At 36.4% G+C, this 27,300-nt stretch overlaps 1 protein-coding gene across 3 annotated transcripts in view; it reads left to right on the top strand.

The window, feature by feature from the left end:
• The window catches only part of PPARG (peroxisome proliferator activated receptor gamma), a 121,732-nt gene that overhangs the window by 6,053 nt on the left and 88,379 nt on the right, over positions 1-27,300 (top strand). For 2 of the 3 annotated variants that reach the window (XM_077116512.1, XM_077116511.1), the window contains exon 2: positions 14,362-14,438. Coding sequence is in view for 1 of the 3 variants with exons in the window: in XM_077116510.1 (XP_076972625.1) it covers positions 17,778-17,805 (28 nt within the window). In the remaining 2 variants the exon portion in view is untranslated. Of the gene's footprint in view, positions 1-14,361; positions 14,439-17,340; positions 17,806-27,300 lie in introns of those variants that run through there. The other variant, XM_077116510.1, reaches the window with a different exon arrangement.

Here is a 27,300-nt window from a genome sequence, read left to right as displayed (position 1 = left end):
ATGTCTTTGTCATTTGAAGGTGTGGGGTCCGCCTTTTTTTGGGGGGGGGGGTGCATGGTCCAGGAATCGGACCTGGGTCTCCTGCAGGTAAGGCAGGCATTCTACCACTGAACCACCTGCGCACCCCTGAGTCTGCTTTTATAACGCCAACTTTCCTGGCAGAAAGGTTTGTTTCATTAAATCACTAGCAGCAAAAATTTGTGGAGTTAATTCTTAGTTTCCTTGCTGCCTGAGAGCAAGACCTTTAAGGAATAGGAAACAGACTGAAAGAGGAGATGGGGCAGGGGCGGCGAAGAATAAATTAAGGCAATGCATTTCCCCATAAACCAGTTCCATGAAATAAATATGAAAATAACCATTGGGGAAAGTACTGCTAGGAAAGGATATATTCCATTCCCTCCCACCCCCACATACCTTTATTTCCTCTCGTAAAAATCAACACAAGTGACAGTTCTTCCTCGAACCAGTTTTGCCCTCGAAGAAAACAAGTCGTTCTTCCCACACATCAGTTTGCCTAGGAAATGGTCTCAGAGTTAGGGTTATGAGCCAGTAGTTGGCTAATGTGATCAAATATCTGAATGGTGACTCTTTCTGATGTCTTCGGTTTTCTCTGTGATGTTACATCGTCTAAGCCTCTCCATGCTTTGAGCGTTTTGCGTAGCTTCCTAATTGAAATCAGAAGGACCATGTAGTCACATCAGGAAAAAATATGCCAAAGGGGTATACAGAATGCTCAATTCAGAGCCACAGATTATGAGATTTCATCCTTGCTTTAAATTTTTTTTCCTGAAAATAATTGTGACAAGCCAATTCCTCTCTGTTGGGTGTAGAAGCTTAGTAGTCACCCCAAAAGCAAGTTTATTAATTCTGTGAATCAGCTAATAGGTAGTGTTTACCAGGGATGGACCACCCCCATGTCTGATGACTAAGCAGACTTCTTGCTTGTCATTCACTTTTTTACACAATCTGGCTGACATCTATGAATCTGAAGGAGAGGATCCCAAAGTCTGTCCTTGCTAATTGTTCTTTTCTGTCAGCTGACAATTACCTGCGTAAGCAAATTTTTTACTGTACATGGAAAAGTACATTATCAAAGCCTCTCTTGTTTTATAGAGTGGAGAGAGTATGCAGAAGAGAAAAAAATGTATGAATGGTATGTACATAAATGAAGTAGATTCTATTAAATAGATTCTTTGCATAGGTCAATAGAATACAGAGGAGTGGAGAAAATACCCAGGTCGTTGACAATGCAAAATTAGTACGTCTTTTCCTAAAGCATTTGGAACTGATTAGAATCGTCCTGGTTGTATTTAAAGGCAATATAATATAGTTTTAAACTTTGTTTTCAACAAAGTTCAAGTCTGTTGGCTTTTAGCATGAGAGCAGTACGCTGTCTACCAAAATTTAGATGATAGTTTCTTGAAGGCTGGCACTGACAGGGTTTTATTCATGTTTGTATATCCAGCATATAGCACAGTGCTTAGTAGGTACTCAATAAATATCTAATAAAGGAATAAAAATTAGTCTAATGCAGTGGGATGCTCCGATCAGCAGTATTAGGGAACTTGTCAGGAATGCAAATTCTCAGGTCCCATCCCAGACCCACTAAATCAGGAAGTCTAGAAATGGGGCCCAGCTCTCTTCAGTTTAACAGGTTTTCCGGGTGGTACTGATGGATGCTGTTGGAGAACCTCTGGACCAAGTTGATTCCTCCATTCCATCTGATAGCTTGGAGCCCTTTTGTCAATGCACTTAGTTTGCATTATTTGTAGTAGACCTGACCCTTGCTTATATTTAAGACCTTTGCCATATTTTCCCCCATTCAGAGGATCTCCTGGCATCATCCTATAAAGTTGTCCCCATTGGCTCGGCATTTTATTACTTGGAGAAGCTCAGTGTTATTGCCTAGAGAAGTAAGCTGGCTCACTTCTTGATTTAAATGTCACTGGTTCTTCTTACCTTAAGTGGCTAGGAACCCTGTCTCCAAGTTCAAAGGCTACGACTTCACAGACTGAACTTTGTGAAATCACAGAGGATGATCCAACCCGAGAGAACTGGTTCAGGTTAAAAAAAAAAATAAAAAAAACCTTAGAAGATATGGTTTGTAAACCTCAATTCCAGTTTAATGATAATGGGGCATATACCCTTTCTGGTGATGGTTGGTGATAGTCCTTTTAAATTCTGAGATTCTGCGATTTAGAGTTTGAAGAAGATTGCATTCTTCTGTATTTGCGACACCGCTGTGAATTAGTTCAAGCCACTTGGAAGGCAGTTGGGCAATATATTGCACACTCTCTTGCTGTAGCCCCACTTCTGGGACTTTTTCCAAAGTGGGGGTAGGAGGAGGATGTAGGAAAAGCCATAGACCCAACTTTCATGAAAACATTGTTCAAAGAACCTATATTGGCCCATGTACTCCCCCCCCAAACAAACAAAAAACCAAAACAAGCAAAAAGATTCAATAAAATGGTGCTGCAATAACAGGATATTCATTTGGAAAAAGAATGAAATGTTACCCTGCCATACAGCATACAAAAAATATATATATAAAAAGAACCTACATTTGGAAGTAAGTTAAATATCTAAGAATAAGGGCTTAGTGACATAAATGGCAGCTTGGTCACTAGTGGAATATTATACAGCCTTCATCAATGACAATTTGGAAAACCACTAGCGGCTCTGAAAAATATTCAGTAACAAAGGTAGAACAAAAAAATGTGTGTGCATTGTTGATTGCAACTATGTAAAAATATGTATATGAAAAAATCTAGAAGGGACTATAGAAAAATGATAATAGTTATATTAAAGGAGTGAGATTATGAAGGGCTTTTGCTTGTTTTTATATTTTTCTCTCTTTTTCAAAGAGAGAAGAGATTAGCTGGTAATTTATTACTTTGATAATTGAAAGCCTAGATACATAGTGTCTTTTCATTTTGGTGTGTCTATGACCATCATGAATAAGGGCAAAGAGTAATCCTCTAGCTAGTTTATTTTTCTTAATGTCATTGAAAAACATTGTAAGGTACTCCTTTATGAATTCTTTTTCGTTGTATCTAAATTTTATTTATACTTGGTTCTATTTCGTACACTGGAATCCCCCTTGCTCTTTGGCTGACTTGTCTCTGTTTAGGAGAAATACGTTTAAAAAAACCAAACAAAAACCCTCCATTCTCTCTTATAACACTCCCCTGAATGTTCTCCAACGTGCAAGGTTTGATTTTGTGGATTTCTTTGGGCCTGTGATCCAACTTTATCTTTCACATACACTGGCAAACAGCTTTTATAAAACAGTTTTGAGAGTTATTTACTTTTAAAGCCACCTTCTTTCAATTTTTTCCTGTAAAAATTTGTATTCTATTACTTTTTTCCTAAAATTCTCAGTTTCATAATAGAGTTACTGTTTGGTTTTCTGACTCCTAACAAAATACTGAACTTGTAAGCATAAATAACAGCTGATGCAGGAGCGTATAAAAGTAAACATCTATTACAAATGGTCATTATGAGACCTGGATATAACTTTTGCTAGTAGTTTTTAAAATAACAAGAGGTTTAAAATAGCAGGTAATTAACAGTTTCCAAAAATCCTGTGGGAACATTGTAAAACATCTTTATATCTACACACACACACAGAAACAGCCTTTGAGTTAATTTTTCTTCTTTTCTATTGCATTGTTCTAGAAATCCCAAAGGGAAAAATTAAGTGATTTTGCCTTTGCCCCATATTATAGGTTACATTTTTCATGGTACTTTCTTTGGAACTTCTTTAGGGAGACTTGTGTATCAGCCGAAAGTCGTAGAATAATTCTTATCTTAAATAAAAACAAAGTTTTAAAGTTCTAGCAGTGCGACTAAACATTTCCCTCTCCTTTCTGCCTCTCCAGTTTTTGAGTGTTTTAATCTTTCATAGAGGCCATAGCAAACTTCAGCTAACAAAATTCAGTTTTTGCATCTTGAAATTTTTTTCTGAGCTTTCTCCCATTAAAGCACATTCAATGGAATGGTCCCTTAAAGAACAAATGCAAGAACAAAGGATCTTTTTCATGATGATTTATTTATTTAACAATGAACTATTGAGCTCCTACTTTGTGGCGAGCATAGTTTTAGATAATAAGGATAAAGAAATGAACTAGACATATAAATTCCATCCCTCCTGGAGCTTACCATTATTGTTATCTAGATGTAACAAGAACATTTTTCAGTGGGAGAGATGGTGATTAAGAGGGTGTAGTGGCACGGACTGGTGACTCGGCAGCATTTCTAGGTGTGAGGTAGGGGAAACAGGACTGTCTTATTTGTAGATCTTTTTGTGATTATCTTATTTTTAGGCTTTATTATATATATATTACATGTATATTTATTATGCACAATATATTTATTATGTTACATTATTTCTATTCTGGTAATGAAGTTATCAGCAAAGCAAGTAAAAATGCACCCTTTGCTAAGAAGACATTATCTATTCTTGAAAATCCAAATGGCAAGCTGTGAGTATTCATTTAGAGGAAGGATTGTATATTTGACAAATGTTCTCACTATGGATATATGTAAATGATTTACTCTCCAAGTGAATTGATTTCCCAACTTTGTTTGCAAACAGTGATTTACATCTAGCAAAATGTAAAACAAAATTCATTGGTAACATCCCAGTTAAAACTTAGTTTTTCCTGGGCAATCAACGTTTCTCTTTAAAAGTCTATTAGTATGCAGGGGAGGTAGCACAATATTGTAAATGTGCTTAATGTCTCTGAATTGTACACTTTATAATGATTAAAATAGCAAATTTTGTTATATGTATGCTACCACAGTAAAAATTTTGAAAGCTTGTTTATGCTTCTAAACATGTAGAATGTCATTTTTGAGTAAAAGGAGATCCAAATACTGTTTTAAATACCATCCCTTGCTCGAATTGTTTTCATTGCTGTTTCCAATTTCTGTATTCACATTCAAATTGTCTATCATTTCAGCCCCGGTGTTAAAATGACAGGAAATATCTTAGTGACCTCTTGGAAATAAATTTGAACAACATGAAATTGTGGAGGAAAATGGTAGGGAAAATACGTTTTGATGGAACTTACATGAATTTAGATGGAATTATTGTTTCCCATACACAGATGGCATGTATTATTGAAGTGCAGCTCAATGCAATTGTAACCCAAACTTTCAGACTTTATAAATTTCACCACAGTTCGTTCCAACTCCACAGCCATTTTTTGAGTGATGTTATTTTTCGGCGCTACATCTAAAGGAAATAAAACCTGCTCCCCTGAAAGCACAGTCTTAGAAATGGTGGAAATGGTGCTTTGAAGTCTTGAGGCATCTGCTTAGATGAACCCACCTCTAGCTCTGGACTTGCAAATAATCACGGCTCACTGAAGTTAAAAGAAAAATTAAAATAAATTATTGAATGTAGCATATCGGCATGGCCGTGCCTGTAAGCCAGACATACGATTCATGCTGTTTGTCCATGCCTGCTGGAAGGATCTTTGATCCTGACATAACACAACACAAATGCAGTTCATTTTTCTTTTTATTATGCCCCTTAAATTTTTTCAATGTCACCTTGATTTCCTCTGTCATATAGTACATGTGTGAAATATTTACCCTCAATGCCAACTTTTTTTTTTTTTTAACAACACAAATTGATTCTCTTACAGTCTCCCCACCAGCTTTTGGATTGAGAAAATGCAAGCTAATTTTCATCTTAGCTTAAGTAAAACATCATTGAAAGGCAGGTCTCCTCTGAAATCTAAATGAATGTGTTCACTATTCTATATTGCACGTTTAGCATCTGAGTGTTTATTGTCATGTTTTATAATTTCTACATACACGTTTTGGGTACAAAGCAAAATTCTTAATTCTTTGAGTACAGGCACTGTGTACTATAGTTCTTATTCTTCTTAGAAATATGCCCCGCTTATCTTCCCCAATTCACTGCCTGTAGCACAGGAGGCTTTTAAACTTGATTTGATTTTGAGGACAAACTTGTGTTTTTTCGATATCACTGGTTTGGGATTCCCAGTGCTGCTGTTCTCCACATTCTTAGGGAATTCCCTAAATTGCTCTTTAAAATGTTAATTTAGCTATTTTATGTAACATCTTTAATGATACATAATGATATGAAACTAATGCCAAAAGGGATTTCCATTTCTTTATTCTAAAGCCGGGAAAATGGAATATGAAAGGGCCAAAAATGTTAATTATAGACTTCAGCATTCTCAGTTGGAACTTTTAGTTGTTCTGGTCAGAAGAACAGGTTTCTAAGGGCCTAAGGGCCAGCGTGCTGTTTTACATTCTTGTTTGGAGGCTTCCAATGGCAACTGGAACCAATTTTGTTAAGTACTACCATGGGAGAAACATTTATAATGATGTACAACACAAAATGTTGTATAGACTATTCCTGATGCATAGAGTAAAACCGGGTCCCTTTCACACTTACATTTTGCTAAATGTTAGATAAAACATTGTCAAGATTTGGCCTATGAATTGGCTTATAATATATAAAATAATTGAATTATTTAGCTACGTCCGGTACAGCCACAAGGGTTATCATCTTCGTTGTTTGTTAATCTCCTGTTGCAAGATGGCTATGCAATCATGAGCAACTTTAAATCAAAATACCAGACAAAGAGACTTATTTACGTAGGAAAGCAATGCCAGTGGATGAACTTTTTTTTTTTTAATATGGCCTTATGACATCTCTACACACCCACTCTTCTTGGTAGGCTTTCATCTGGGGATGGAGAACGAAGGTGGGAGTCTGTTAGCAGATCAGTACAGAAGACTTGTACCCTCTCCACTCTTGGGCCTTCTGCCATTATCCTCCTACTTCCCACAGCTGTTCACCTCCCTCTTGGGCAAAGAATTGCCCTCGTAGGCACACAAAACAACAGGAAGAAGTAGTGTGGTGGGGAAGCAGCATATGACAGAAAGAAGGGTAAGAACTGGTGGGTGCTAGGGTAGTTCAGTGGTAGAATTCTCACCTGCCGTGCAGGAGACCCAGGTTCGATTCCCGACCCATGAACTTCCCCAAAAACAAACTAACAAACAAAAATTAAAATGGTGCTGCCATAATGGAATACTCACATGGAAAAATAATGAAATGTGACCCCATCATACAGCATACAAGAAAAAGGAAAGAGGGTGGGCCGCGGTGGCTCAGCGGGCAAAGTGCTTGCCTGCTATGCCGGAGGACCTCGGTTCGATTCCCGGCCCCAGCCCATGTAACAAAAAACGGAAAAACAAAAATACAATAAAACAAGAAAATGTTTAAAGATGTTTCCCTTTCTTCCTTCCTTCCTTCTATCCTTCCTTCCTTCTCTCTGTCTTTCCTTTAAAAAAAAAAAAAAAAAAAAAAAAAAAGAAAAAGGAAAGAATAAAATAAAAAAGAGTAAGAACTGGGGCAGACTTGAAGCTTTCCCTCACTGATTATCCATACTTGGGTTTTCTTTCTTGATGTATTTTTCATTTGCACATGGCCTGATATGAATGAATGATGTAGGCTCTCAGTGAGTGTTTGCCGAGGGGATGAATTGCACACGTGTTCAAGTAGGTTCTAGCACTATGGGGGGCACTGAAGTTCTTACACCTGAGCCTTTATAATCTCCCTGAATCAGGAAAGTATGAAGTTGAGGTAACCAATGGCTCAACAGTATGTGACCAAGGACAAAAATAAGTAAGGCAGAAAATAAGTGCTATAAAAGCTCAGAGATGGGCGAGATCCTTGTGGAGTGCAGTATATGGTTAGAAGCCTTTTGGAGATGGTGGGAACTGAACTAGACTTCAGAAGTTCAGGGATTGGCGTTAAATTGATATATATATTTTTAGTGTCCAGTATCTTAGAGCAGCTAGAAGTAAAAACTGAAAATTGTGGTATTATAACCCATACCAAACTCTGAAGTCTGTTCTACAATTAATTGTTGTGCGGTGCTTCGAAATTTGTTGCTTTTTTGTATATATGTTATTTTTCACGAAAAAGAAAAAAAAAGTCAGTTGTGATGATGAAAAAATATTTATCCCTTTTAGCCTCTTACATTCTGGAGCAGCTAGAAAGAAAAATCCGAGATGGTGGAATGCTAGCTCCTTACAAAATCTGGGATCTGTCCTGTTCCTACTTGTTGAAGAGTGCTTTGAAAATCGTTGCTTTTTTCTTTCTTTGCTTTGTATATATGTTATACTATACAGTAAAGAAAGCTTGAAAAGAAAGTTCAGGGATTGGGGAGGCTGAAGAGGAGGAGAAAAGAATTTCCAGTGTAAGGGAAAAAAGCCTGGAATAGCAGAAAAGCATGGAGTTGGGGAAACACTGCAGAGCTTAACCAAGCATTGAGTGGTTGACCAATCTGTCAGTGCAAAGAGAAGTGTGGTTGAATATGTCAGTTTTAGGTCGGATTGGATTAAAAGGTCTGGAATTTGGGCCAAGCACTGTGGGTTTTATCTTATAAACAGTGGAGGAAATTCCAGGTCTTAGAGAGAAGAATGGGGTGATTTAATCAGGCGTTTAATTTGGCAGTCGTGTGCAGGGAAAGCAGTTAGGAGACTGTTGCAAAATCTGGGCATCACACGAGGAGAGCTTGTGGGAAGAGGAAGGGCAGGTGTGAGAGAGGCACAAAATGTGGTCTGTGGACTGATGCTGGCCCACAGACTGTCAATCACTGGTGCGGCACAGGGGAAGTACGCGTTTGAGAATGAGCATGTACCAAGTTTTATGGTGCCACGACATCCAAGCGCATGATTTTGCATTTTGTGAAAGTATCCACTAGATATTGAAAAGAAAAGAAACTTTCTTTGCTCCAGAGTTAGAGAACCTACAGAGTGGAGTTGGTGACCTAGGCTCATGGGGCAGTCTCTCTGTCTTCTGCTCCTTTTTTGTTTGGGAAGCATGGTCAGGGAGTTGAATCCAGGGTTCCTTCATGGCAGGCAAGAATTCTACCACTGAGCTATCCTTGCAACGCCTCTTCTGCTCCTTTTCATGGAACCCTTCTATGTACCTCCCATTGAACTAAGCACAGAGACTGTAGCAGTAAACAAGGCAGACTGCCCCCTTCCCTTATCTAAGAGAGAGTCCCCCTTCTCTGTCAAAGGAAAACTCGTCTTAAAGGAAGTGATAATTCAGCTCAGTGTAAGGAAGGGATTCATTCAAATCACTACACCTGTCCAACAATCGGAAAGGCAGCCTTGCAAGAAAGTGGGTGGAGTACTTTGTCCTTAAACATATTCACTCACCATCTCAATAGCCATCTGTCATGAATTCTTGCTTTAGTAGGGGAAATAACCTAGGTGGCTTAAAAGTTCCCTTCCAGCTCTAAGGTGCTATAATTCCCTATTCTGTAATTCCAATTCAGTAGAAGATATTTCTTTCATAGAAGAATTATTAGAAGACCAAGATAGCCTAAATTTCTGGCCATTTTCATTGTTATTCATAATTACATTTACCTTAATTCGAGTGCCCATTGGCTTTGAAACATTGCTGTAAGTTGGTTCCACAGTTCTTTTTTAAGAAAGTACTCTTGTCCCATGCCTTCTGAGTCACCATTTATTTCCAGTTCTAACATTTGAAATAAGTTCCTCTTTCACGTGATATTTTTCACAAGGCATGCAAATTTCTGCAGAAATGAGTTACATAAATCGCAATCAAGCTGCTGATCTGTAAATCATTTGTTCTTGCTCCTGTGATGTAATGCTGTGGTTGAACAAGACTGGGCATGACTACCCATTTTGGGGGTGTCTTGGGGATGCCAATTGGATGTGAGTGAAAGTTCAAGTAACTTATAATTCAAAACTACTTGACTTAGTTATTCAAAAAATTCACCATGTTATTGTCAAGATTTAGCAGCTAGAGTTATCCCAAATTAATTGCACTTTGAGGCGCTGAAGAACTTAACATCCTACATAACTGTTATCCTCACTGTATTTTGGGGGAAATTCTAAAATGTTTTGAACTCAAATGTGGGGCGTGAGTTTTAGGAGGATTAGTTTAGTGTTTGTGGTATCAGGTGAAAAGAAATGTTAGCTGCAGAAGAAAAAGATTAGCTGCTAGATTTATTCAGAATCCTCTTATCAAACCTCATTGTCCAGGTCATTTTTAAAGCAATTATTTTATTAGTTGGTTTCTGCTCGTTCCACTTCAAGTCTAGTAGAATATTTTGTTAAAATAGCCCCATTTCACTGTGCATTATTAAAATGGCAATGCTTCTCATTGAAACATGTGTAGGATTTTGACATGGGCTAGATGCTCCTAAGTATTTGTTGATGTTGTTGAATGAATGTAAGGTGATGCAGGACAAAGCATTTCAAATGGAAATGAATGAGCACAGGCACAGGAGCAGGGGAAATGGGAACTTAGAGGAAAGCGGAGATAGTTTACTTAAGGGCATTTATATGTAATGAACAGTGTAAAAGCTTTTGGCTAAGTAATTTTGATATCCCTTTAATTTCTACTCAATATTTAAAATATCAATGGTGACTCTATCTAATGTTGATAACCAAAGTGAATCACTGAGCTTTAATGTGAGATATTAATTCCCTCTGACTAGTCAGGATTTCTGACCCTTTCCTTGTATCTTCCTTCCTAACTCCTTTCCTCCCTTTCTTGCTTCCGCCTTCCCCCTCCTTCCCTTAATTCTTGCTCTACCTCTCGTTCTTATTCCCTCTTTTCCCCTTTTTTTCTCTCCTGGCGTTTCCTGTATGCTCTTTCCTCTTTCTTATTCTGTTCCTGTCTCTCTCTCTCTCTCTCTCTCTCTCTCTCATAGTACTTTCTCTCTTCTTTTCCCTAAATAATCTGGAAATGAAATGTATTTTTATCTGCTAATTAGATGAACATGCAGGGATGTTTTTATTCTGAATTTAATGTGGATAAAATTATATTGCTCCTTCTGGGAGAAAGTAAAATTGGTTATCACTTATAAATAAATGGGTTTGATTGATTTTTTAAAAATTATCAAATCGCTAATGCTCTAATTGGGAGAAAACACCAGTAGATCTTGGCTAATAGCACATAGTAAAGCATAATAGCTTGTTGCAGTAACTCCTAATTGCCTTTAACAACCTTAATTTCTTTCCCCCCTCCCCATGACAACTGTATGATCCTTCAGCTTCTAATTCTTCCATCTTCCTATATGCAGTTATAGAAGAGCTGAAATATTTGTCTGTTTTATTCCTTCTGAATCCCTAGTTTCCAAACCACCACTAACAAATAGCACATGCTCCACAAATAATTGTTGCTTTAATGTTTCAAATATCCACTCTCCTCCTACTTCCTAATCCTAAATAGCTATCAGGGCTTGACTTTTCAATGTTACTCTATTAGGATAACTTAGTTTATAATTGCTTTATAAATGTAGCCATTCTATTTATGTTCGAGAATGTTTCTTTTCATTCAGTTTACCCTTTAGTCTACTCCACCGTTTAAAGCCTTACAAGTGCCAAAATTTCATCTACCCATCTTTTTAGGGGACTGTTCCTTAATTATCTCAAGCACACACACAAAAAATCATTTATCTATTGATTTTTATTGTGAAATATGACATATGTGCAAGAAAGCAGTACATTTCGAAGTACATGGTAATAATTAGTTATAGAACAGACTTCAGAGTCTGGTATCGGTTATAGTTCAACAATTTTAGATTTTTCCTTCTAGCTGCTCCAAGACGCTGGAGACTAAAAGAAGTAGCAATATAATGACTCAGCAGTCTTACTCGTTTGTTAACTCCCATCTTCTCTGTTATAACTAATTCTTCCTTCTCTTTGATCCTTCTCCCAAACTTGAAGGGTATTTGGGCTATGCCCATTGTTTCTGAGTTTTTTAAAAGAAATATTGTCAAGAATGAATGTCGACTCTTACTGAGTATTCTTCTGGCACTTTTTGAGATAATCATCTGGTTCCTTTTAAAATTTGATGCAGTGCTGTAATACATTATTTTAATAGATTTCCTAACATTAAATCTTTGCCCTTCTCAGAAAAATCCAATTTTATTATGGTAGTTTATCCTTTTAGTATACTATTGATCACTTCTCCGCCTTTTGGCTAAGATCAAGTATAGTATGCTGTTGAATGTGTGAATTAGCATTTAATTATAATTTTAAATCAGTATTGATACAGGGAACTGATATTTTTTTCTCTTTTGTTCTTTGTCAGGCTTCGATAGCAATACTGCATTATTTTTGAAACCTTAATTTACCCACTGTGTTTTCTTCATTACTCATAAATAGTTTATTGTAGCAAGAAACTCATCTTTTGAAAGTCTGAGAAAATTCACCTATGAAATTATCTAGACTCAGAGAGCCCTCAGGGAAGCAATCCTTTAATAAGTTTTTTAGTTATTTCCATGGTTTTTCTAGTTCTTGAGTCAACTTTGATCATTTTATATCATTCCAGACAAATCAGTCTGAGTCAGCTACCTTTGGCCTGCATTGCTCTCTGCTTGGACTCTGGTAAAAATTCTATCTCAGGTATACAATAGTTGGGTGAGTAGGTTTGAGCAGCCCCTGCCCTGGGCAGGCCCTAATGAGGGCGAGGGAGACTCTTTGCTGTGGGATAACCTAGTCCTCTGGCCTGCTGGGGAAGGTGAGGGATTTATAATCTGATGAATGTAAAACAATCAGTATTTTCTTGATCAGATGGCAACGCGACGGAACTGTTACCCTTGATATACACTGCCCCCAAGACAGGACCGGGTCTTGACTCTCTCCTACCGTATTTTATGACTGGAGTTTGTTCCTTCCATGAAATGATGTCATTCTGAATGGATGCAAAAAGGAGAGTACTGATGCTTAGTAGCAGGAAAGGATTGTGGGGAAGGTTATAGACGTCAGTCTGTCTCTGAAAGTAATAGGAGCTTGGCCCAGTTGTCTGTTTGGTCCAGTTCTTAGGTCTGCAAGCTAGGAACAGATCAAAGTTTCTCGAAGTCTTTACTCTCTTCCTGTCTCCTTTATAAATTTATATCTATTTCAAAAGGAAGTTGGGAGGTTTATCGAAGACAGTGTGTACAACCAAATATTTAACCTGGAATCAACGTGGTTGAATTTTCAGATAGAGATTTTGTGCAAGATTCTCTTTATTAAATTCTCTCTTTCATTTTTGCATAGTTAAACCCTTTTGTCGTTGCCTTAAATTTTAAAAAGTCCAAGTGGTAATCAATGAATAAAGTTGTTTCTTATGCGTTATGCATGTATAATATAATGAACAGTTGCTCCTTTCATTTTTGATTAATGAATTATAATTATATGTAAATTTCCATGATGCATTTCAGCAGTCACAATCAGGAAACACAGACATAGGCAGAAAACATTGTCATATTAGCCGTTTCTATGGAAGAACTTGTCCCACTTGGCATACAAGAGTATCATTGATTTTATTGATATGTTGCTATCTATATTATTGAGTCTACATTTAGAGGTTTTCAATTTCCAAACAGAAGTATTAAACAATACTAGAGAAACAAACAAAAAAATGCATTGACTACAGCTCATATTCCTTCATATTAGGCATAGTAAAAGGGAAAATATTTTCATCACCCACTACCTTTATACCATGCGTCAGGCAATAGATCTGTTTTTAAGAATGCCAGATTGAAAGGTGCCGAATTAAAAAGAAAACAGTTTAGGAGTTTTGGTAGGTTAGACTGTACAGAGTGTTTTTTTGCCTGGATGTTGGAATTATTAAGCCCCTGATGATAAGGGCTTTGGCAGTAGATGCTATTTTGTCTTTATGGAATATACAGCTGTTCTAGGATCCCTGTGTCCTTCATAAAAGCCAAAGATGTGAATTCTAAGGATCTAGGCACATTTACTTATTTAGTCGGCTCCGCTGATCTTTTAAAAATTTGTACCACGTGGAATGTACTGCTTCTCCCTCCCCTAAGAACACTTTCCCCTTAGCTGAACAGCCATGTGCCTCTAGAATGAGGTTACATTTCAGTAAATCTCATCTCTGTATAACTTTTATCAAACTCGTTTCTTTTGAGGTTGTTAATCCCTTCAAGGTCTAGTTTTTCTCAAGTCTACACGATAATGTAATAATAATAATCATTATTAACTTGTCATGAAAGATGGTGAGATAGAGGACCTTGACTCGTGATCAATGACAGAACTAGGAAAGTAGGGGACGTGAATCTAGTACATCTGTTTTATGAAATAATTTTAAGAAGATTGTCCAACCCTGCATGCTTTATGACAAATCAGTTGGTTGTCTGTTGGTTACTTCTAGAGAATGCAAATCTTTCTAAGCTCGGGGAAAGCAAACACTCAGAAAGAAATTCAACAAAGAAATACATTTCTGTCCATGCGTGTGTGTTTTGGTAGCATAGGTTGTCTAAGAATTTTGAATATGTGTGTATATTAATATCTTGTTTCTTTTTAATTGTTCAGATTTGAAAGAAGTCAACTCTAAACCAGAGATATACATCAAGAAGGGCATTTTCTCAAACCAGGATCCCCCTTCAACGGTAGGTAAACTCCAGCTTTATCATACTGGATTTGTGTTTAAAAGCGTCCTTTTAAGAGAACTTGTAAGTTCATCATAGTGTTTTATTGTAAAGTGTCTTAGAGAGCTTTTATTTAGACTATCAGAATATTTTCTACTGCATTATTTGTATCCAGCCAAAGGAGTAATCAGCAACATGTTGCTCTAAGACAAAACAAAGATAGGAAAATGACCTAGACATGGGAAACAATGCAAATAAATCTGTATGTCTTCTACATTTCTCTCATGTTTCCATCCAGATAACAATTATGAGTACATTATTTTAAGTGTCTATGATATATATACTTAAATTGAGATTAAAAATTAAGGTGTCTTTCCTGGTTCCTTGTAGGCCGTGAAGCTGTGGTCTCTGATGACAAAGGAGAAAGTAGCTTCATAGATGCCAGATTATACCCCATTTGGGGAGGGAGAAGCGCTGAGTTTAGCTAGTGCCCTATATTGGGACAAATTCCTTCATGGAATTTAACTTATTGGCAGAAGACTAGATTGTGGTGTGATTTCGGGGTCAGGCAGCGTTCTGTTAAGTCCACTATTTATGATTTATTCCTTTGAGGCCCGATCTTAGAATTCTCAGGCAGTTCTGAGTGTTTGCAGGGTAGGAGGGGGGTAAGGAGAATGTTGATAAGACATTTTAGAGTTGTATGTAATATTAGGACTACTAATTTCAGTAAATCTTGAAAGTCCCAGGGTAACTCATTTTCCTGAAATCTGCAGATTAGTGGACTCTGTAGCATTAAAACAACAGTTGTCAGATAGATACAGATATTAATATATGCATGGATTAGTACGCATGCATATGTTTTCTTAACCTCTGTCTGCTGAGGGGCCTAGATGCAGCGAAGCCCCAGTAGCAAGCCAGATCGTGGATTTGGAAAAATCCAAATACCTTTTTCCATTAAAAGGAAGTAAGAGCTCCTGGGAGAAGTGATTGATTCTAAGACTGGGGCAGGGAAAATATAAGATGCACTTGGAACCTCTTGTGCTGCCAGAAAGTTAAGGATGAGCCCAAAAGACAGGTTGGGGCATATCAAAAAGGCTGAAGAGCCAGTTTCAAAGAACTCCTAATGGTCAAAGCTGGAACAATTTGAGCCATAAAATAAATAGCTATAGTATTGAATTATAACCCAACAAATAAAATAAATAGCCATGAATATATACTGATATAAATAAATGACTGAGTAAAAAAATGAAAGTGCGGGAAGGAAGAACTTTTTCTTACAAAAGCATTTCAATTAATAAACATAGCAAGTACAAGGGAAATGGAAAATCACCATTAAAACACCACAGCAATCATTGCTGCGGGCAGGATACACCAGTGAATGTTAAAACCCGAGGGTACAGGGTATTTATTACCTCTCCCCCCAATATTTATTAATTTAAAAGGGATAGTAGTCATTTTACAGTGGGGAATCATGGTAGACCTCATGTTAACCAGAAGGTCAAGGTTGATATAACAGTAAGTAATAGGACAATTGACCCCCTAGATCCCCCATAGATATCCTAAAACGGCCATATCAACTCTGTTATTCTTCCCCAAAGTCTCTCTAACCTTGATCTAATCATGAGAAAATATCCAACAGACCTAAATAGAGAGACATTCTACAAAACACCTGACCAGCGCTCTTCAAAAGTATCAGGGACTTAAAAGACAGGTAAAGACTGAGGGTTTGGAGGAAACTAAGATGACATGAAAACCAAATGCGGTGTCTGGTCGTAGATTGGATCCTGGAAATAGTGTCATGAGTGGAAAAACTGATGAAATGCAAATAAAGTAGTTTAGGGTATTGTACCAATCTTAATTTCTTAGTTTTGGTCATTGTGCTAAGATTATAAAGTGCTCACTAGGGGAAGCCGGGGGAAGGATACATTGGAACTCCCTCTACTATCATGGCAATTCTTTGGTAAGCCGAAAATTATTTCAAAATACATCATTTTTTAAAAGTCGCCTTGGAGAGAGATAATTATTTATGTCTCATTAGATTGTCACTAATTTATAGGGTGAATTTGTTTGTTTGCAAATCTTAGAAGAACAGAGAGAGGCAGGGGACATTCATTTGATTGGACTTTGTTTCTTGAGCTGTATTTTGGATGCTGCTTCATCTCCCATCCCCACATCCTCAAAGTTTGGTTTCTACCTAATGTTTCCACGGGTCCCAGCCCCTTAGAAGACCTGTGAATGGGAAAACCTCCTCAGGAACCACCTTCTAGCAAAGGTTTCCATTGGTGACAATCAGGGCCTGGCTTGTATGTTCCAGCCAGAACTGTGGGAAGTGGTTTTCTTAGTAGACTCCTGGTCCAGCCATCTTCGTTTCCCAAGGCAACATTTGAACAAGAACTCAGAACTAGTAACTCTTATGTGTGAATGGCTAAGATGAGAGAAGACTGTAATGGTTTTAGGAATTCAGTGACAGCCTTTGGGGCTAAAGGAACTTTTTTTCTTGAAATCATTAACAGCATTAAGTTTGCCTAGGCAATCAGTTTAGCTTTAGAAAAGCCTACAACCATTTAAAAATCAAAGGATGTTACATTGAAAGACATGTAAAAGGCAGATATGTATTTTGGCATCTGAAAATGAGGGTTTGGTCTGATTTCAAGTGTTTGGGCATGAAAAATGAAATGTTAAGTATTGATTTTAACCCTGAAGTTTTTTTTTTTTTGCTGGCAACTTTCTTGTATGTTCAACTAATTTAGTAAACTGCACTAGTGCACATACTTTAGGTCAAACAAGAAATAACAGAAATCTTTAGCAGTTATGTTCCACCTTTTGCTAGAAGGTACAGTAACTCTTATTGGGGGCATTTATCCTTAGGAATCGAACCTTTTTTTTTTTTAAAATCTAGAGATGATCTTCTGGGACATCATTTATGAACTGGAAGTTTAAATGGCCCCTGTATGGTAAATTGTGCAAGTGAAAAAAAAAAAACCTGGTACACAGGAAATAGAGCCAGAATAGCTGGGAGAGTTCTTGTGGAGTTAATTTATAACTAAGACAAATGAATCTATAAAAAGAAGAAAAAACCCATAAGAAATATGTTAACTGATGGTAAGGGAAAAAAGGGGGTTAGATAAAAGATATCTAGACTTGTTTGGTGCCAGTGATTTTATGAGTGAGGAATTCAATCAGAGGTGTACTGGTGGGGCAAATCACAATCCTGTAAATTACTAATAGGACACGACGATCTTTATCATTTTCTGTATGTGTTCACATGCAAAGTTCAGTCCTGCCCTCGGTAAATAAACTCTCAGTTCCTAGCTGTAATGCTGTGTGAGAATTCAGGGCTTCAGGACTGGAAAATGGATAATGTTTCCTTTTAAAACCTTGAAGGCAGGTAGGTGGGACATTTAGAAATCAGATGAAGAACTAGAGTAAATTGCTTTTGCTTTTGCGATTTTGGCCGTGGGATTTGTCTCATCTTGCATCAGTTTATTTTTAAAATGAAAAGCTGTGGAAATAAATATCTTCCAAATTAGAAAAAAAAAAACCACTTTATTCTCTTACTAATCCAAAAGCTATCATTCTTATGTCTGCCTATTTTCTTCAGGTTCTTTTTAACTGTGTGGACTTTTTATTTACTTACAGTTATAGTATATGTAGCATTTTTGTACTTTGCTTCTCCTACTGTTAGATCATATAAATGTTTCTTTGTTCCTACCCAGCTTTCATATTTGTCATAATGGCATTGTAGAAGTCCATCTTTGTCATATTACATAACTTACTAAGCCAGTTGTTAGGTGGTTTTATTATTATGTAATTACGCTTTATTCTTCTATAGGACTGTCTTACATATAGTGAATATCTTCATGCATTTATTTCACTTTTTTGAATGAGTTTCTTCCTCAGATAAATTGCCAGGAGAGGACTTCGGATGTTAAAAGGGTTTGAGCAACTATTACTCCTGCATTATTCGTTTTTATAACGTGGGAAACTGCTCAGAGGAGTTTTATTGGTAGGAAAAGAACAAAACATACAAAAACATCTAATGTTATGGAAATGTTTTATGTGACTTCTGTTCATTTAAATAAATTACTTTTTGGTTAGAGCTTTGTGTGTGTGATAGTGGAGAGGGTAGAGGGCAAGGTTGTAGAATAGCCTATTTCTGTTGTTGTTAACCAAAACAAAGCAACAACAACAAAAAACCCTCCCAAGCCTACCTAATAGCAAGGAAGTTGCAGATCATTTCCCAAGGCTGTGCCAAATTTCAAGAACATGTAATGACTATCCTAAGTATCACTTATGGTCTGTAAGTTGCATGTTGCTAGCTGTTCGAAAGGAAAGCCTGCTTTTTAAAATGCAGGTTTAACGAAATAGGACTTCTGTTAGATGGATACAAATCAGTTTAAAAAATATTATTTAATTTGAAATTGTGGCTTGAGTATCTGAGGGGATGTAATTTTAGAGTAACTGCATAATCATGGATTATGATAAGAAAATTTGAGATACGAAATTATATAGTTAAAACATATGACAAATAACTAGGAAAAAGATACTGGCTGATTTTCTTTGCTTTGGGTTCCAGACTTTCTGTTGAGAGTTTCAGTGTTATAGATAATGATATGAAATGGAGATTACAGCTTTTAACTACGATGCAGTGTATTAAATGGACAATAACAACGATAAAAATCAGTTTGAAGGAAAATGTTACCTGTAGCTTTAAATCCTTATTTCAGCGATTTTAATTTCCACATATTGCCTTCTAGTTCTTAATGCATGTACATACATATTTTATATGTCTATATAGTACTGGAAAAAGTAAATGCATTGCTGTCTCTGACGTTCTGTGTACTTGTCTATAAAATTAAGGGATTATGATAAATGATTTCCAAGTTCTCTTCCCACTCAAACATAATGTTTAAAACCTAATTATGGAGACTATAATATTTTCTGGAAAAACTTATAAATCAATCAGACTGGCTACTGTCTGTACTACAAACTGGAGTCATGGCACAAAACGTAGAGGGTTACTTCCTAAAAGTTGTCTAAAAGAATATTGAATTCTATAATATAGAGATTATGAATGAACAGTTTGTTAAACTGCAGAATTCACGGTGGGGGAGGGGCTATTTGAGAGTCTTCAGTAATAATGCAAATACAGTGTTCTCAACTAATAACTTAAGAAAACCTACTGGGGAAAAATATCTGATGGGATATGAAACATTGCTTTCTGCAATTTCTTAATTTTTACTTAATTAGTATCCCACACTTTTATAGAGAGCTGCAGGAGACACTAGGTTAGAAATGATGACTACACCCAAGGGCAGATTTCTCCTTTGTTCTTTTCTTAGGAAAACTTCAACCTATTGGAACGTTATCTCTGCCTTATTCCTATTAATTTCTTTGATTGACGCTTCAGTTTTAACCAGCAAGATATTAACTTATATGAAAGTAAACTAGCTAGGGAAAAAGGTATATATGTTCATTATCTCCCCTACTCCAATTTTGTTTGCTTTTAAAACTTTTTTTCAAATAACGAGCTCTACAGACCTAGTGATAGCTTACTTGATTCATTGGGTCCATCTGATAGGTAGATTGTATGAAATTCTACCATCATGGCCATATATAGGAGGAACTCAATATTTGGAAGCAATTATTTCATGGAGCATAAAGTGAAGCAATTATGATCTCTTGCGTGTTTTTCTAGTTTGTTTGCTTTTTTAAACTCATGAACTCCTTGTTCTTGAGTCCGGCTCCTGTGATCTGAAATAATTTAAAATATTAAAAATGTAATATTTTCAATCTTTTATATCCCCAGGAGCCAGGACATAGGAAATTTGGTGACGTAAACGTCTTTAATAATCTTTAAAAGTCATAAGACTCGAATACTGGGACAAGAAACAATTAGCAAAAATTTCAGGGAAATACCGTAATGGCGTGATTTTTCTTTTCTTTTGTTAGCAAGCCACATGGCTTTCCTCTCAAACTCCAGGAATCCGTAGTGTGATCTTTTGAGAGTGGAGTGTTGTCTGCATCACAGAAATATATGTTTGCCTAAGTTTGTTCATTATAATTTGTGATTGCTATTTTTCTTATCTGCGAAGGAAGTACAGCAGCTCCCACTGGGGAAATACCATGTTAAGTCGCTCCTAAAATAAGAAATCTAAGGAAAAGGTCACATCCTAATAACTTGTGCAAATCTAAATTCCCATGGAGCTTTAAAATCATTTTGTATGAGTAGAGCATTAACAATGTGTTATTGAGCTTCTTCCAGAGAATGTCATAAAATTGAGATCACATTTGTATACAAAAGTAACCTCTGGAGTATAGATACAATTGAGGACCTAATTTCTTTCTTTCTTTCTTTTTTTTTTTTTTTTGGCACTCTTATGAATACCCAGAGAAATCTAGCATGACTAATAAATCACAAAACCTTTTTTGTTACTTGCACTGGAAATTTAAAGGTACGTTATTCAGAAAATATTAACTAATTACATACAGGTAATGAAAATAATCGTTCCTATTACAATAAGGATGTTTGATACATAACTTTTTACCATCACTGACCTCCAATTATACTTTGGACGGACTCTAAGAGAAATGCACAGCCTTGGGGTCAGGAAACTTGGATTCTGGTCCATCCTCTTCTGTTAATTGACCATCTCTTATAAACTACAGACTTCAATTTCTGTATTAAGTGGGAGGCATGTATTGTCAGAACCAAGTAACAAAGCTATATGAAGGGCCTAGAAGATTTTAAACGGCATTATATGTCTGAAGATTCTTACTATAATATTGGCTTTACTTTTTAATCTTTTCCAAATGAAGAAATCCAAACAGGGAGAGAAACAAATAAAATATTCAATCCCATTCAAGGTACGCGCCAATCATTGGCTAAATCCTAGTCATTTTGTAAAAGGCCCTGTTACGGGAGGTTCAGAGGGAGTCTATTTTGCAGCAGTCAGGACTGACTATTTCCTAGCTTGTACTAATCTTTTGGAGGATGTGCTATTGGGAATGTGTCTTAGACGTTTGTGTGTGTAGTTTTTGCTTTAGAGAAATGTGCATCTTTATTCCTTGGTCTCCATTTTTTTTATTATAAATTAACTCTGAGCAAAGTGAGATTTTTGTCTTTTGACCTACTGCTATTTATTTCCTTAATGGTGATCGTGTGTTTTCAGTGAGTTAAACATTTTTAGCACCCTACCTTCTGGGACTCAATCTGTAGTAAATGCCATTCGTTGAAATTATTTCTGTTCAGATTCCGTAATAACATTACCACCCAGTAAGAAATAAATATCAAATGCTTATCTGTGTGATATGAGTTCCAATAATCTCTGCAACAGTTCAAGATCTCTATGTCCAGGAAAAGCATTAAACTCCTGTTAATTAATTGTTTTTTTAGTTGTATGTTGCACACCAACAGGAAAAGCTTGACGCGTAAGAGGCTCATATCTATCCCTAATCCCATATACACCAGGAAAAGTTGCCATGTGCTTTCTAGAAGGAATAATCCCTTTTAAAAAATACCTTGCTGCTGAATCTGACAAAGTAGAATAACTTCCTTTAAGATCCCATATTTTAAGCATTTTTTATTGTAAAATATAACATGTATACAAAAAAGCAATAAATTTCCAAGTACATTTTTTTTTATTGGTGTATGCGGGGGTGTGTGTGTGTCACATTTCATTCTTTTTCCATGTGAGTAGTCCCTTATTATTATTATTATTTTTTAACGTGGGCAGGCACCAGGAATCCAACCCAGGTCCTCTGGCATGGCAGGCGAGCATTCTTGCCTGCTGAGCCACCATGGCCCACACAGTAGTCCCTTATTGCAGCACCATTTGTTGAATTTTTTTTTCTTGTTTTGCTTATTTGTTTTGTTTGCGAAGTAAATGGGCTGGAGATCGAACCTGGGTTCCCTGCATGGCAGGTGAGGATTCTACCACACCCCCCCCCCCAAGTACATTTTAACAAGTAGGTATAGAACAGATTTTAAAGTTTGATATGGGTTACAATTCCATGATTTTTTGTTTTTTCTTGTAGCTGCTCCAAGATACTGGAGACCAAAAGAAATATCAATATGATTCAGCAGTCATACTCATTTGTTAAATCCTGTCTTCTCCATTATACTCCTTCTCTCTCTCTCTTTTTTTCTTTTTTGAAGATCACATTCTCTTAAAGAAAAACTGAGCTGGTAGGGGTGATAGCTAGAATGGAGTAAAGTGACTTAACATTTATCAAAAAAAAAAAATGAGGAATCCATGGAAATAACAAAAAATTTTGCCAACTTTGTATCCTCAATATGTAGAGTAAATATTTTATCCGCAAGACTTGAAAATAAAAGGAATAGCAACAGCAAATGAGTCTAGGAAAAACATATTTTTGTTCCCAGGTACCAGATGCTGCTAGGAAGTAAATCATCTTTCCCTATTTGATCCTACTGCTTGCTGCTCCTATAAATTTGTTTTTCTAGTCTTTTTATTTCTGTCGATATGTTTTCATTCCATTTTCAATAATTGTCACCTAAGCTATTGCACATTGTCTCCTTGCCTCAACAGTGTAGTTTTAAAAATGAAATTATTTGTATCTTCTTTTTATTGCCCCTAATTAAACATAGCATTCTTTGCAGTTACAACTAAACATGATTTAAAGATTTGAGAGGCAACGTATGCTAGAGACTTGAGTTCTTTTTAAGAAACACATTTCTGCAATATATGTATTTCCAATTCAGTAGATTTAATATTTGCACATTTCTTTCTGTGCAGATGTTGCAAATGCATCCACAAAAACACAAAGGTACCTTATAAGCAATTTTTCACTTATACACCTCAGTGTAGAGGAACAGTCAGCTTACAAGCAGCTTATAGCCTTTTGGCTTCTGTAGCATTTGAAGCAGAGCTTCTTTGTCAGGTAAACGGCTGGAATAGTCATTTTCACCGGAGTTCTTTTGGTTCCTCTGTGTATATATTATTATTCAACAAGTATTCATTGAACCACTTTAAAATGACAAGTTGGTTGTCTAGTCATGAGGGCCTATAATAAGAATAAAGATGAGAGAGAGAGAGAGAGAGGAGCAACTGAAAGAGATGTCTCCAAAAACTTTACAAGGTTTGGTGACTGGATAAAAAATAAATAGGATGAAAGAAAAAGAAGAGCTAAATGAACTTTCAGACAGTGTCCAGAGCAATGGAGGGATTATTTATTTTCTTTTATTTGTGGAGTGTTTATTTAAAATTTGAATTTCTGTGTCTTTAGAGTGGATGTGCATTTTTCTCCAGTCCGGAATAGTCCTTATTTTCTTATGTGGAGCTGTTCTATAGTTTTAGATTTCTTTCTTTTCTTCTTCTTCTTTTTTAATTGTGAAATTTAACATATATACAAAAAATCAGTAAAATTTCAAGTACATTTTAACAAGTAGTTATAGAACAGATTTTAAAGTTTGGTGACTTTAAAATCCACGATTTTTCCTTTTTTCTTCTGGCTGCTCCAAGGCAGTGGAGACCAACAGAAATATCAGTGTAATGATTCAGCAATCATATTCATTTGTTAAATCCTATCTTCTCTGTTATACTCCTCCTTCTCTTTAAATAATGTATATACATAAATGCAATAGATTTCAAAGCACATCACAACAATTAGTTGTAGAACAGATTTCAGTGTTTGGTATGGATTACAGTTCCACGATTTTAGGATTTTATTTCTAGCCACTCTAAGGTACTAGAGGCTGAAAGACATATCAGTATGATGATCAGCTCATTCTCATTTATTAAACCCAACCCCACCATCACCTTTGATCTTTCTCCCACTCTCTAGGGGTGTCAGGGCTGTGCTCACTCTCACATTTTCGTGTTGGAAGGGGCTGATGGAGGCATTATTAAAAGAAATCTGGAAGAAAGGCCCTATTTGGGGTGAAGAAAGATGAGCTTGATTTTGAATGTGTGGAATTTGAAGTGGAGGTGAAATAGCTAAGTAGAAATACTCTAGAGAGAGTCAGAGCTAGAGACGTTGATTTGAGTGTCAGAGGCAGAGATTGGAGGATGTGTTGAAAGCTGAAGGCTTAAGAACGGTCACAGAGATACAGGAAGATTAGAAGAGTGGAAAGAGTGGTTTCATTGTTGCTAAAGGAAGAGAGAGTTAAGAGCAAAGGAAAACAGCGCTGGGGGGAGTGCCTCTCATACACCCAGCATTGTGTTCATGACTTGCTATCTATGGTCTTATTTAGTCTTCCCAGCAACCCTATGAAGTAAGAATTATGATGGTCCTTATTTTACAGATGAATAAATCAAAGTTTAGAGCAGTTAAATAACCTACCTTAGGTCACCCTGCTAATATAAGGTTGAATCTAGATATAAAAGGAGATCCATCTGATTCCCAAGCCATGCACATGTATTTTACTGGAATATTGTAAAATGAGAAGAAAAGGTAATGAGTGACAGAAGGAATAAGGTCTTTGCCACGTGCAAGATCTAAGTCAATGGTTAAGTTACAGCTTCAATGTAGTGATACGGGTGAATGTTCCAGGAAGTTTAGAAGGTAATTTGGATGGTAAATTAATGGAAGGGGTCATTTGAGACCACTGAGAATTTTGGCAGTGAATAATATGACTACCCTGAAGCCACTGAGCCAAGCGAAGGAGAAAGCTTGCAAATCGCAAGAGGAGAAGATAGCATAGGAATGAGGTCTCTCTGATTCAGAATTAAAAAGAGGCAAATTGTGAGAAGAGACTGCTCCCACTAAGTTTGGATGAGAGAATAACAAGGTTAGCATGGTGACTTGGTCAGTAGTAGAGATAAGAGGGAGGATAGATGAGAGAGAAGGTGCCAGAGAAGCAGAGATTGACACAAGCATGGTTATATGTATACCTCCAACATTATATTTTATTTGGAAGAAATCTCATTAAAATAAAGTGATGACAATGTGACAGCCACAGGAGCTTAATCAAGTCACTTTTCCTGGTCCGGTTTCAGTTTTCCCATACATAAATTTAGGTTAAATAATTGTTCTTTAAAAAGACACTTCTAATACCTAACTTTCCAAGCATCTGGAATGGGAAAACTTTGATCTGTTAACGTAGATGTGGCAATCCTAGAGATTTATGTATCAAAGGAACTTGTAAGAAGAACTAAATTTAGAACTAATATCTTCAAAGCCTCGAAGGAAATGTTTAGAGCTTAGGTCCACAAGTCAGAATTTCTGGATGTAGTCTTTTTCCCACTATTAAAAACCAACTCTCGAAATGTCTGAAGATGCTTCTAAGTGTAAACTCTTTTGAAGACAGAAACTCTATCCTGTTCTCCCTTGTGTCCCAGCATTTAGCGCAATGCCTGACACATCGTAACTGCTCAATATGTACTTATGAAATTAATGAAAGTTGAATTACAAAATAAAATGTCACTCATAAAGGGACTTCTATCATGCTCTTTCCATTCTTTTTCTCCTCGTTGATCCCTCCTTTGCAGTCCCTTCCATGACAATTCAGGGGCATATTGATTTAGTTAGGATAGTCCGTTTTCATGTACTTCCAGCTTTGTATCTTTTTAATTAGTTGTTTTCATTTGGCTGCTACATTGACTTAAAAAAAAAGGGGAGCTAAACTTGGAAATTGACATTTAATGGAAATCTTTAGATTTTCAAAATACCTTTTGAAGTAACTTAAAAATTAATTAGTACTTAGCTTTCCATCTTCTATTAATTTAACTTTTACCAGGAATATTTCTTTTATCAAAAGAAATGGTATTTTATATTATGGAAGTAAAATGATTTTTTTTTTAATCAGAAATCTATTTCTGAAAAATTTAGTGATGCTGTTGTCAGAAAAAAAAAAAAGCCACAAAAGTCGACTCAAATTTAGTAGCTCTTCCCATTGAACACATGATTTTGATGTCCCCAGACTAGCTAAAGGCTACATAATGTCACCAGCTCCCTTTTACTTCCTTCTGGGTTCTTGCTAACTCCCCCTTTCCCAAATATGGTAGATGGAGTTGTAAAACCCCTGAAGTATGACAGGATAGTTTATTGTACTTTTAGTTAGTATTCTGCCAAAATGAGCTGAGAGCTAGAGGAAACAAGTTTAAATTTACAGCAGCCCAGTGATACAAAATATAGTTTTTCCAGCCCACTCAAATAGAAAACCAATTTGTAACTTTAACACATCACAAGGTAGAAAAGTTGCAGCTGTTAAAAAGAAAAATCAACTGAGACATCTCTGGTTAATATTCTTAAATGAGAAAATTTACTGAAATAGTGTTTGTCCAACTACAAGTTTTTATAATGTATAATACTTTCCAGAATACTGTCAGTCTTACTTAGTGCTATTTTGGAGCTCACTGATGGTTCTTCTCTTCTGATCAAGGTTTAGGGCCAGAGTTGTACGTTTTACTGTTACCAGATTTTATAGTCAGTGATCTGGTGATTTGAAGATATCTTTGTATCATTTTCCATTACCAAGCTGTAGATTTGGCATGCATAACAATGCTGATTTTAATAAGCGGCTGTTTGATTCTTGGGTAGAAACTAAAATATTGTACAGAGAAAACCAGTGATCTAAAAAATGAGATTCCAGTGGAATCTGCTCAGTTATTCTGGGTCTTGAGTTAAGATAGCAGCACAGCTTCTAAGAATCAGCTATACGGTACAAATATGAACTTCAGGGAGGACGGTTAGTGATGTTTTTTCCTCCCTGAGATGTTGATTCAATTTTAAGTATGTTTTCCAAAATATGCACTCTCATAGTAGCATTTCGCAAGAGCCATAAACTTACTATTATATAACTAGAAGTTATATTGAAAAGGGATTATCATTCAACTGAAAATATGAGAAAGTGAAAACAGTCACGTGGTGAAAAGAGAAGAGAACTGAGATGTTATGCCCCAATCTGCTTCTTCCTCTT

The sequence above is a fragment of the Tamandua tetradactyla genome, chromosome 9 (assembly GCF_023851605.1).
Source record: "Tamandua tetradactyla isolate mTamTet1 chromosome 9, mTamTet1.pri, whole genome shotgun sequence".
Classification (NCBI taxonomy): domain Eukaryota; kingdom Metazoa; phylum Chordata; class Mammalia; order Pilosa; family Myrmecophagidae; genus Tamandua; species Tamandua tetradactyla.
The sequence above is the reverse complement of the archived record's forward strand: the minus strand, read 5'-3'. Positions and strand labels throughout refer to the sequence as shown.